This window comes from Condylura cristata, unplaced genomic scaffold (genome assembly GCF_000260355.1).
Source record: "Condylura cristata isolate star-nosed mole 26May11 unplaced genomic scaffold, ConCri1.0 scaffold00009, whole genome shotgun sequence".
Lineage (NCBI taxonomy): Eukaryota > Metazoa > Chordata > Mammalia > Eulipotyphla > Talpidae > Condylura > Condylura cristata.
In genome coordinates, this window is record NW_004567110.1 from 54,576,883 (window position 1) to 54,590,559 (window position 13,677).

Sequence of the window (13,677 nt, forward strand, 5' to 3'; positions counted from 1 at the left end):
CATTCATTTTTTTCAGTGTTAAAATGATGTTGCTGCATTGAAGTAAGTGATATTTCTATGAAGTGGAAGCAGTGAGACTACTTGGGAGATCTTTGGATTGGTGGCTTAGACCTAGGTGGTGGCACAAAATGTGGAGAAAAACTGGATGGACTTTAGATGTTTTCAGAAGGTAGAATTGACAAGTGTTGTTGTGGAAGATTACATGTAATAGTGGACGAATCCCTACTAGCATTGTCAGCTAAAGGGCAGAACAATAGTTACATTTGAATTTCAGGTGAAGAATGAATAATTTTTGGTATATGCTATACAATATTTGGCACATACTTAAACTAAAACATTTTTGTACATGAGCTGAAATTCAAATTTCATTAGGCATTCTGTAATTTTTTTTTTTTTTTTTTTGGTTAAACACAGCAGTCCTGCTTTCTGTTTTCTTGTTTGAATACCTCTACAGTGGCTCCATTTATTGAGGATGTTTGTGGAGAAATGCAATGGTAATTTTCAGAACTAGAAAACCAAGAGATACTGGGCCATTCACATTATGTACACTAGGATCCTGGTGAAGAACTAGTATCCTGGTTAAGACTTAATCTCAGAAATCATATTGATTTTACTGGTAAAACACCCTGTATAGGTATTAAAGTAAATGGGAAAAAAATTCAAAAGCTAACTTATGTAACTTCTTTACATTTGTTGAAAACAATAGCTGTTAACAGTTGGTTAGCAGCTGAGATTATTCTACAAACTGTTATTGAAGATATTTCTATTTGAAGATTTAGGAGCAAGCTAATTGTTAAATATATTTTCTCTTCATGTATAGAACAGTTTCGTTGGATGCAGCTATTTTCTCCGTGGGTGATATAGAAAGTTAGGTAATGGCAGCATGTTTCTACTGAGGAGGAGTCACAAGTTCCTGTTTGTAATGTAGAGCTGGTTATGTGGTAGTGGCTTGTAAGTTCTCATTCCAGGATAAAACATAAATTCTGTATTGGAGTCACACTTAGGGAAATATCCTTAGGGATATCCTTAAGGAAATATCCTTAGGGATATTTCTTAGATTTTAGCTTTACTCTAAACATACTACCTGTGTATAATTTTCTTGGTTATGCTCATAGTAAATTTCTTGGCTGGTACTTTATGTGTTAATTTAGCAATTGATTTTGTAAAAATACTGGTTGAGTTGGCAAAGTTTTACCCCCTTTTAATCTTTCATTTCTGAGACAGAACCACCCATTCTTTTGATAGTGCAGTGAGATTTGCCAGGTGTTGAAAATGAAGATAAACTACCAAATCAGTACTCAGTAGTCAGGAATGCTGATGGGTCAAAGAAAGCTAACTAACTATAAGTTGATAAAGGTACATTTTTCTCACATTATCAGGAAAACAGTGGGAGAGAAAATAAATGTTGCAAATATTTTCATTAACTTGGAATTTACCGTGACTTTACTTAAGATGCATTGCTAGTCTATCACTTCATTTTCCACTCTCTAGTATTAACTTATGTTAAATTGGCCACCAATTGGGAGGACACAAAATCTACCCAATAATGGATTTTCTAAGTGTGTTTGCATTATGATTTTAATTACAAATTTTAACTTGGTATAAAATGGAACTAGCCAGAACCTACCCTGGTAGCCCAGTGGGTTAAAGCCCAGCACTATGGAGCTATCCACAGCCACTGCAGCAGGAATTCCATCCCCTGCCTGGGAGCTGACCTACAGGGTGTGGCAGACCTCTCCTGTCTCACGCACTGCTCCCTACAGCAGTGTGTTTCAGTACATTTGCCTGTTCTGCTCCCCACTCTGTCTCTGGTGCATCCTCTTACCTGCCTCCCCACCCCTCTGGACTATGCCCCAATTCTTGTATGCATAATTTAATAAATCTTTAAAAATAAAATGGGACTAGCCAGTTAGTAGAAGTCATTTGCCTGTTTTCTTCTAAATATTTTGATTTTATCATATGCCCATCAGATATTTAGAACTTTCTTAATAGTCCTAACCCATAGATTTTGAAAATTATCTTTTTTTTTAGATTTGTATTTAAAGGATAAGTTTTATATAATACTAATTCTTTGGCATTAACTGATAGTTTACTATCAGTTTTCACATTTATTTGGTGTGAGGTTGGAAATAGATATATGTTATTAATATTGGTGTAGCCTATGCGTCTATTATGTTAGACTTGTATTTAGATCTTCTATTTTGTGAAGGATTTTTTTTTTTCTGATTGACTTATCAATAACTGTGATATGCTTTATGGTGTAACCTTTGCCTAGTATTTGTCAGTTCTTGCTATATATACTTTCAGGGTAAGCTAGTAAGTCTCTGTAAGTTTAGAATTCATATCTTAGCAAATTGAATCTTTTAGCAATAATGGTGATGTTTTTAATTCTAAATAATGCTTCTTTTTCTATTTTCTTTGATATTAATACAACTATATTAGTTTTCTTTTGTGTGTTATTTCAATTTTGTAGAATTTTTCATGTTTTACTTTAAACATTTTGCATCCTTAGATTTGAAGCATAGTTCTTTTTTTTTTTTTTAAGATTTATTTATTTTATGCATACAAGAACTAGGGCATAGTGCAGAGTTAGGGGGAGGAATGTAAGAGGATTCCAGAGACAGAGTGGGGAGCAGAACAGGCAGATCTACTGAAGTACACTGCTGAGAGGAGCAGCGGGCGGGTCAGAAGAGGTCTGCTGCATCATGTGGATCACCTCCCGGATGGGGGATCGAACTTCTGCTACAGTGACTAGTGGTTTGATAGCACTGAGAATTTAATTTACCCCTGTGCCACTGTGAAGGCCCTGAAGCATATTTTCTTATAAAATAACATACTGGGATATTTTAACAGCTCATTCTGATAATTTTTATCTTGACAGATCAATCCATTTACATTTATTATTGTGGATATATTTGGATTCATTTTTACTTTTTTTTCTTTAATTTTGCCTTATTGTTTTCATTTGATTCAGACTTCCTTATTCCATTTCATTTTTTCCAGAAAGTGTATAAGTTATATATTCCTTGTCTGTTTTTTAGTGTTTACATTTGAAATTTCAACATTTTATGTAACCTAAGGTCTCAAATAATAATTTTCTTAACCTTCCTTCCAATTCTTGGAATACTTAACTTCCTGTTAGTTGTCCCAGCCTAAAGTGTAGTCTGTTAGTGTCCAAAATTTCAATCTGTATTTTAAACCTAAAAATTATACATTATAATTGTCTAATCAATGTTTGTATATTTCCAAGTGCTTGTTTTTATTGTCTTATTGTAGCATCCCTTCGTCATGTCCTATCTTCTCTATGGAATTATTTTCTCTTTTCTGAAGAATATTTTTTAGAAGTTGCTGATGAAGGTCTGATGGTAATAAACTATGCTTATTATTTTCTGTCTGAAAATGTCTTTCTGTTGTCCTTGTTTTGCTAACTGTGTAAGTTCGCTCAGCATTTTGAAGACTGTGCAGATGGCCAGGGAATATGTGCCAGACTTAACTGGAGCAGCATTTGGTGGGGGAAACTCAATAGAGCAAAGGCCAGTAACTGGTATGCCATGCTATCCAGATGTAGCAGTTGGTTACCTTGCAGAGATAGGTTTCAGATTCCAAGAGAAACCAGGATATCTTGGAGTGACCAAGGGCCGGATGAAGTAGAACTTACCTGTGATGGAACTTCAGATCACCATTTCTGGTTTGAGGCCAAAGCTGTGTGATGTAGCAGAATTTGTTCTGTCAGTGGTCATGGTTAGAGAAATACCAGCATTTTCTCTGGTGTGGTTAAGGTCCTGGGTTCTAAGCCTTGTGGTTGATCAGTGTGCACAGACCAGAAGCTACTCTAGGAGGCTAACCTGCAACAAACCAATATGTTAAGTCTTAATTGTTCTTTGTAAGTCACCTGTCTTTTCTCTGACAGTTTTTAAGATCTCCTCTTTGTAGTGTTTTACTGTTTGTTTATAAAGAGTTTTCTTTTTACTCCTTTGACTCGATTGGAAAACTTTGGCTGGGGACTTTAACTCTTGAAATATCGATTCTCCCCATTTTTTCATGTCTCAATGACTTTTATATTTATCCTTATGTTCTGCACTGCATTGTGGGTTACTTAAATTGGTCTTACAATGTACTTATTTTCTCTCTAGTTACCTAGCCCATTAGTTTAATTTTTAATTTCAGTTACTATATTTTTATTATAATAGTTTATTTTTACATCATTTTGTTCCTTTTTTAAGTTACTATATTTTTTAATTAATAGTTCTATTGAATCATTTAACTGCTGGTCATTCTTTAAAAAAGGCTGTTCCTTTTTATACCTTTGATGTTCTTTCCTCTCTTTAATTTTTTTTAAAGGTTTGTTTTTGTTTATTTATGCATATAATAACTGGGGTATAGGCCAGAGGTGGAAGGTGAGGTGGGGTTGGGGAATGAGAAGCTGCAGTAGCTGGCTGTGGCTTGATCACTTGATATTTTAACCCCTGCACCAACAAATAAGCAAATAAAAACAAATTAGTTGTTTATACTACCATTCACTAATTTTAATTCCCTCATTTCCTTTATGATTCTCGAGATATTTATTTTGCCCCCAGCCCAGAACCAAGATCCAGCCTACTTCCTCTAAGGTAGATGTGGTGGTGGTTGGCTTTATTTCCTCCCGACTTTTTCTATATCCTATCCTTTTTCACCCCTATGACTCTCCTCACATGGCCCTAATGAATTTAGGATCTCTGCTACTCAAAGTATTGAGCAGTCTCTAGGGCAAAAGACTGCTCCATCCAATGTCCTTACCTTGTGTTAGTTTCTTTTAAGACTTTCCCTTACTTTTCCATCCCCTCAGGCATGCATTTGAATATATATATATATATATTCTTTTTTATTTAAGTAATATAGCCTGGAGTTTTAGAGATCTGTACTGAGATTGTATCTCTGAGCATCTAGTGGGCATAATGCCTGGAATGGAATTCCTGCCCATTTCTTTAAACCCAAGTTTATTTAATAAATCTATAAACGCAATGGTAAGAAAGAACCTTTGAGGTAATCTATATCTCCTTCCCCTTAATTTTATAATTGAGACCTAAGTAAATAAAGTAAATCAACTAAAAATCCAATAGCCAATTCATAGCTGAACTAAGGCTGGAACACATGTCCACTCTTCTAAATCTAACCCCTTTCCACCATGAAATGCAGTTTTCAATCCTAGCCCCAGGCTTACTTTTATGTTATCTCAGAAGCTTAAGCTGAGTCAGAAATGATTGGTGCCTGGTAATTGTGGGTATTAGAACTATGTTCTGTACATGTGACTCTTGCACCAGTGCTATCTGCATTGCTTAGGAATTTGTTCAAGTGCAGAATTTCAGGCTTCATCCCAGACTTACTGCACCAGAATCTTCAGCTTAACAAAATCCCTGGATGATTGTGCAGACATGAAAGTTTGAGAAACACGATTTTAGGTAGTGTAGTTATACATTCGTCTTTTTGGTTTGTTTCTTCAAACTAGGGCTTTATCTTCCTGGTGTAGGCAAGTTGCATGACCCTTGATGAGGAAATTGAAAGACTTTGAAAGTATAGGTGATATTTTTGCCGTTTGTTCTTGTTGTTAGTTGAGACTTGAAAATAGAAACAGCGGGCGCTATCAATGGTATCTGTGAAAGGGAATTCAATATCTGAACCATCTCTGTCAAAGAGTAACTGCATCTCATAGCCAGGGGATAGCTAGTGATAGACCTTTAAACTTACTCTTAAATGAAGAGACCAGAAGACCAACTGAAATAGTGAGAATGGTTACAGTGGAATATAGCAGGCTTCTGGAGTGGGGGAGGGCATAAATTTACATGAGAAAACAATTTTTTCAGGGACTAGAAATAACATTTGGTCCTTCAGCTGTTTCTATGCAAATGTGTAAAACATGGATAATTAAAGACTTAATGTGTATTACTGAAGTTTTTTCAGATAGGCCTTAAGATTGGCTTCTAGTGAGAAAAAGCTACAGACCTATTCAAAAGGAAAGGCCTTTTAGGTGAAGCTGTGGATTTTGCATTTAAAGAAACTATACATAGGCAGAGAAATCCATGAACCAGAGGGAGAAAACCCTGAGGACTTACTGGAAAGAGGAACAGAGATCACATAACTGTTCATTTGTCACAGGCCACCTGGGCAAAAAAAAAAGCTAAAGTGTACTTCATGTAGTTGAAAACAGGAAGTGGCAATACAGAAAATGACATAGACCTTATTCTCAGTGAGATATAGTTGCAGTTCCTTGACTTCCCTTGGTGAAAGTTTAATGTCTTAGGCAGAAAACACAAGAATGGTTATTTAAATTCTGAATTTTTTTTTTTTAAATATAAAGGATATCAACCAAGGACAGATTAAGAGGATATTACAGACCTGTGTAATTTGCATTATAAAAGTTAAAGCCCAAAAGCCTTAGTGTCTTAAAAAAATACCATACCTTTTTAAAAGCTTAAAATTTCCTAAAGTTTTAAAAACTAGGCTGTGCTACTTAGGTACTGTAAATTTTACACCGCACAGTAGTGTAAAATTGATCATTGACAGAGAAAGTGGCTCTTATTTTGTATCTGTCAGGGAAATGACCATTAGGCTGAAGGTGACTGGATGCACTTACCTGAGCTGGTGAAGATGCACCGGCACCTTGTGTTGTGACTCTCACCAGTAAGCTCCTGAAAGAGCTTGAGTTTGTAACTGCAATATTGCTTCAGTGTTCTAGGGACTGTGAAAGGTCCAGAAAAAACATGTGCATAAGTCTTGATGTTGATTCTAGATCAGACAAATTTATAAACCACTATGACAGACGTTACCAGTCTCCTGTGTGAATTCACTATTAAGTAATGTCATGTTAATCTAATATTTTTGGACAGATTTCTGACTGGTAATTCAGGAAAATGCAGTAGATTTAGTTTATCTGAACTTTAGCAGAGAATAAATAATGTTTGTTTTTGTGGTGTCTGGAGAGCAGAATTGAGAAGACATTAACACTAATATTAGGTGAAATAATAATTTCATTGACTATTCATATGAGTTTGCTGTTCAAAATGTCTTTCTCTGGGAATATTTCTAATGGTGGGTCACAGGACCTACCTCATCAAGATTTTAAAGTATTTTTCCTTGTTTCAAAGACCATTTAGGAAGCTTACAAAAAAAATACCCAAACATATTAACTCAGGTAGGTACTTCATTTGATCGTTATCCAAGGATGGTGTCAGGTGATTTGAGTAGAGATTCTTCCCCTTTTCTATGCCTGTGTCTCTCTCTCTACGGCATCATAGCACTTGAACCATCCAGCCCACATCACAGTCCTAAGCACACGGAAGCCTGTGTTATAGCTCCACACTAGAGAAATGATTCACTAGCAAATCTTCTATATCCACTATAAGAACTGTTAGTCAACTCTGTGTTGAATAGTTGTTGAGTGGCTTTGAATGCAAGTGTGAGGCCTGACCTACATTGTTGATTAAGTGTTGAGGAGAATGCTTTAAAATATGGGTGACATGAGGAAAGAGGATATGACAGCATCTTTTTTGTCAAATCGAGTTGCTAAGTGAGGAAACACAAGAATTTACATAAAGAGAATGCTACCACATTTGTAAAGACAGAGAAAACTATGGAATACCAGGGGCAGGGTCAAGAGGCTCCTAAAAAAATAATCTATGGTTTGATACAATACTGAGAAAGATCACAGGATTATTAAAGTGATTACAATTTTTTTTAAAGTATGGAATTTTTTACTCCATAGAATGTAGTTTGAGTAATCATTTGTAACACCATGAAGCTTCATTGTAATTTTTTTAAATACAAAGTTAATTTTTTAAAGTTATAACACTTCAGACAAAGAAGAGGCCACAGGAAATTTCATTATTCCTTTAGTTTTATTATGATGGTTTGTTTGTATTACTTCATCATATGTTTTACATGTCTTTCCAAATCTGAAAGATTTAATTAGTTTACCAAAATAGTAACTAGCTATAAAATAGTTGATAAGATTATGTTTTTGTGGTTAAAAAGCACATAACATTTACTGTCTTCAAACATTTTTTAAAGATTTATTTTTATTTATTTATTCTTACAAAAGCTAGGTGTAGGCCAGAGTTCTGGGGGGTAATCTCTAGAGACAGAGTGTGGAGCAGCAGAATAGGCAGATCTACAGAAATACACAACTGAGGGGAGCAGCTGGCAGATAAGAGAGGTCTGTCACACCTTGTGGGTTAGCTTCTGGCCAGGGATAGAACTCATTCTACATTGTCTGGTGATAGTTTGATACATTGAGACTTTAATCCCTGTGTCCAGGGAGACTCTCAAACATTTTGAAATGTATAATCCAGCAGTAAGTATATTTACAGCGTATACAATCTCTAGAACATTTTTCATTGCTTTTGATAATATGGACATCTTAATGATATTAAGGATATGGTATATTTTAATAACACTATGGAAGAACTAGTTGTTTATATAGGTTCATGTGCTTTATATACCATGTCTTATTAAAGAATACTTATTTTACCTTTTCTCTAAGAGATGGGATGGTGGGGGGGCGATCAAGAGGGAAAAGAAAGAGCTGAATTACTTCAGCCCATGCAAAGGATTTTAAGACATTAAGGTAAAAACTAAAAATAAGGAGCAAGGTGATTTGTAAGCATCCCTCTGATTTATGCTGTCCTGGAAATTATCTGATGTATCAGACTACTAGCAGTCCTAATTCTTATGATTATATTGGAATTCAGACCACATAATAGTGAGCATTTTAGATTGAGTTATGACAATTACACCTATGATTAAGTCTAGTTCGTAGATTTTAAAATGAAGGGGAGCCTACTAAAAGTTACTTATTAAGATGCTAAAGCTAGTTTCTGCTATCATTGTTTTAAATTTATCAGTTATTTTACTTTGGGTTCTCTCTCTCTCTCTCTATATATATATATTTTTTTTTCAATGAGCAATCTCTTTGGTTTTGTGGATCGAATTTCTTCTCTGTAAGGATATTAGTTACAGTCTTTTGACCATTCCTTCTATTATCTGCATGTTCTCTACTCCTTCAGGTTGTGTTCTCATGCTGGTTTTGTTTTATTCTTCCTGTAACTAAGTGGTGATCTTGAATTGTCCGTTGACTTGAAATGTAATTAAAGCATGTAATTTTTTATCATTATAGGGAGTTCTTTTCTTTAAGAGGTGATGTTGTAGATGTTCTTTCAAATACCAGTATCTGTAGCAGTATCTTTTCTGTGGGACTGTTTTGCTTTTTCCAAAACTAACCCATGAGATTCCTGCTCAAAGTGGTATACATCTTCCTGATGGTATTCATGTATTTTTTTTTTTTTCCTGCATAATCACCCTCTTCTCACAATACAGCTTTGCTCTCCACTGTTCTTGATGTCAGGTTTGGATCCATTTTTTTTTTTTTTTTCAGTTAGATAGACAAACCATGTACCAAAGTGAGGCAAAGTAGCTGTTAAGGGAAGAAGAATCTGAGCTGCCATTCTCATTCAGACTTGTGCTTCACCCCTGCCTTCTTGGTATCTGATAACTGTAATTGGGAACTTTTTAGAGGATTTCGACTTAGTTGACTTTCTCCTGACTATACCTTCCTTGTAGGTATTTGCTGTTCTGATTCACAGTTGAATATTACATCCACTTTCCTTTTGTTACAAATTTGTTGGTATCTTTTATCTGCTTTTATGCTTTCACGGGAAAACTTGTTTTGTCCTGTGGGTTTTACCATTATAAGTATTTTTACTTACATTTAGTAATGTCCCCAGAAACAATAGAAATAAACTCATATCTTTAATCTGCCATTTTAAATGTAAATATCTTTCTCTAGCACACAAGAACTTCAAGACCCACCTCAAGTCCTGCCCATTTCATGAAAACTTGCCCTTATACCTTTACCTTTAAATGTGTTATTTCCTGGTCTTTATCATGAAACAAACAAACCCTGTTTTTCAGCTCTTTGTCATAGATTTGTTTCTGTGGCCATGTGACTAAAGTAGTATTTTAAAATTATCTTTAAATTTCAAAGGAGTAATATTTTAAATTCCCATCATGTACAAAGCATTAGATTTGGTTATTGCATGGGGGTACATAAAGATCTGTATCTCTCAGAGGCATTTGGTCACATCCCTGTTCACCCTAAAACATGATATTGGAGGGTAGACTATGTAGTGGAAATAGGAGATGGGGAAGCTGAATGTGTCATTCAAAGGAAACAAAGGATAAAAATGCAATTGGAGGGAAAGTATCAAGCTTTGTTCAGGCATGGATAAGTTTAAGTTCATGAATTCTGGTGTTTCTGTAAAGGAATAATAAATTAAAAAAATAATAAATCTACCTGTTTTGGGCATAATGGTTATTAGTCTTGCCAAGCAGAAATTTCTGTTGTTTTCTCCCCACTAGCATATGATAATGCTTAGTAAGTACTTGGTGAATTAATGAATGGAAAAGCACTTTGGGAAAAGACATTTTCAATATACTATTTCCTTTTTCTTTCTAACAAAAATAAATATTGAATTTTTTTTTTTTTTGTCGAAATTTAGATTTTCCTTGCTGCTGCTTAACTTGGAGGAGTACTACTTCGAACAGCATACAGCTAATCATGTTCAATGCAAGGGCAGTCAGAATGAAAGGTAAGGTAGATTTTGGATCTCCATGGACTAACAAACCTTTTGATGTCTGAAATTTTAAAATTAAACATTTCTGATATTAAAATTATTAGTTAATATTAAATGTCTGATATTTTAAAATCATGTAGCTATCCCTTTCTTCCTATTTGGAAAGTAATGAAAAGAGGGGATTTATAATTTGTTGTTAAAACTTCAAATCTAGGAAAAGTGTGTTTTCATATCTTTAAGATTTTACATCACCTGAGTAGGCCTATGATTCATTCCATCACGTTGTTTCTTACATCCCATGTGTACTTACACTCTCAATTATTTGGGTTATGATCTTACAAATTAATGACCATACAGAATAGAGTGGTATTAAAATCAGCACTTTCAAAATGTATAACTTAAACTAGAAGCAAAATGTACTTTCTCACTGTTTTAGTAACTACTACCCATCACTATAAAAAACAATTTATGTTTCATTGGTCATATCTTCTGAAAACTATGTGCAAAAGTGTGTAATAGAGTCATGAAATGTTTATTTAAAATACCAAGCTGAAATTTTTTTGTTAATGTTAATGCTTTGGTTAATGGTTTGTTTTGTTAGTAATTTGTTAGGATAAAAGTTTTTTCAGCAAAAATGTACCTACTGATAATTTCCTTTGAGATGTTCCTTGGCAAGCAACTGTTGGCCACAACTTAGAAAACACTTTCATGTTAGAAAGTGTTAAGAGAAACTCTTAATTTTAGGTGCTACTCAAGTTTTATCCTCAAAGATAAAGATTGTATAGAATTTATTTAAGTAAGAATCAAAGTAAAACATATTTAGGTTTTTGTTCAGGAACTCAGAGTGTATCTGTTTCTTTAATATTTCAGTCAGATTAGATAGTTTCTATTTCTTGAACATACTCTTTTTGCTAATTCCTTAACATCCCACCACCAACATCCTCTGTTCTATATTGTAAAGATGCCTTGCTTAAAATGAAACTCATTTATTTATTGTTGAAATGCAAATATAAGTTAGAAAAGCATAACCTGTGTCTGAATTTTTTGTTATTAGTGTGAAATGGTACATTCCCCTGGAAGAGGATTTGTTAATATCTAGCAAGGTCTTATATGTATCAACCTGTTTATCTAGTCATTCAACTTCCAGGATATTAAAAGATACACTAAAAAATATGTAAATAGTCATATGCAAAAGGTTCTCAATTATAGCACTAATTATAATAGCAAAATACTGGAAACATTTCAGTAGGGAACTGATAGAATAAACCATGGATGTCTACATATGGCACTAAGTAGCTGTAGTATTGGCATGAAGAAATTCTATGTATAAGTGCTCTCTGGTATATATTAAGTACAAAAAAAAGTAGGGTGTTGAATACTGTGTATTTTATGCTACATTTCATATAAGAAAGGGGAGATTAGCTTTTCTTATATATTTTTTTAAAATTAATCTTGTATCTTTCATATTTTAAAAAGCATAAATCATTTTTTTTAAAGATTTATTTATTTGTGCATACAGAACTGGGGTACAGGCCAGAGGCTCAGGGGCGGCGAGAGGCTTCACCAGAGACAGAGTGGGGAACAGAACAGGCAGATCTATGAAGTACACTCCTGAGGGGAGCAGCGGGCAGGTCAGGAGAGGTCTGCCACGCCATGTGGTCATCTCCAGGGCAGGCGGGAATCGAACTCATGCGGAAGTGGCTTTAGCTTCTCAGTCCTGTGCTTTAACCCGCTGTGCCACCAAGGAGGGCCAAGCATAAATAAAATTTAATGGGAGTGACTTACCGGCATAGAAAGGGGAGAGATCAGGGGGATAATATGAAGACAAGGTTTCTCTAATTTATTTTATTTTGTAATTTTCACTGTGGAACAAGAAGTTTTTTATATGTATGTTTTAATATGGAATTAAATTTCAAGAGAAACAGTACATGTTAAAAATCAAAGGGAAAATGAGACAAATGAACTTAACTCTTTGTAAACTTGGAGGTTAGCCACAGAAAAGAAGTGTATTTGTGAGCTTCACAACACAGCATTTTAGGTAACACTAGATGGTAAGATATATCATATATATATATATATATATATATATATGGTAATATATATCCTAAATAATAGGGTAAGTTATATCCTAAATTAGAAAACAACTGTAAAGATGTGGTAAATTGCTTTAGTGGTCATATTGTTATTGATAGTCATTGTTATTATTATTTTGAAATTTATACACATGCATATAGATTTATATAGTTAGAGAAAAAAAGTAATGTGTTAATTTCAGGAACAAACTTTTCCACATAAAAGAGAAATAAATCTAATAATAAAGGAATTAAGTAAAGGCCTTATAATCTTCAATTTGATCTAGAAATGCTTACATGGATTCATACACTTTTTTAATAATAAATGTGTTATGTGAAAGCCTTAGAATCTTTCATTTGAATTGGAAATACATAGATTTGTAAACTTGTGGTCTAAAAGAAAGTATTTTCTAACTCTGTCCTCTGAAAAGACCTGGAACCATTCTGGTAACAATGAGTACTGTGTTTATGATATCTGAATACCACTTTCCATTAAAGGAATGGAGTCTCTGGAGAAATGACTAAGTCTAAATCTAAGGCAGAAAATGTGTGAGATGAATCTGGAACATCATATCATACTGATAGGAAAGAAAGATAGGAAAGGCAATTGCAAATTGAATTGAAAGGTCATAAGGGCCAACTTTGAAGAGGTTAACAGGCAAAATGGGATAAATTGAGTATAGAAAAGTAACAAGTGCCTTCAGTGAATTGAAATGTATCAGAAATACTAAAACCATGAATTCACACACAGACATATCCATATACACACACATTAATCAATTATCTTTAAAAGATATTAGGGCACCAACTCATTTTTCTGAAACTTGAGAACTAAAAGTAAATAATGAAGCATTTTTCCTGTTTTGCTAATAGAGAGTATGCTTCAGGGTAACCAAGTTGTAGGTAAACATACTCTTTTTGCTAATTCCTTAACATCCCACCACCAACATCCTCTGTTCTATATTGTAAAGATGCCTTGCTTAAAATGAAACTCATTTATT

The 13,677-nt window shown here is 34.2% G+C and overlaps 1 protein-coding gene across 1 annotated transcript in view; it reads left to right on the plus strand.

The window, feature by feature from the left end:
• The window catches only part of NSMAF (neutral sphingomyelinase (N-SMase) activation associated factor), a 149,874-nt gene that overhangs the window by 93,051 nt on the left and 43,146 nt on the right, over nt 1-13,677 (plus strand). The window contains exon 4 of the mRNA XM_012722913.1: nt 10,515-10,619. Within this exon, the coding sequence (XP_012578367.1) occupies nt 10,515-10,619 (105 nt within the window). The remainder of the gene's footprint in view (nt 1-10,514; nt 10,620-13,677) is intronic.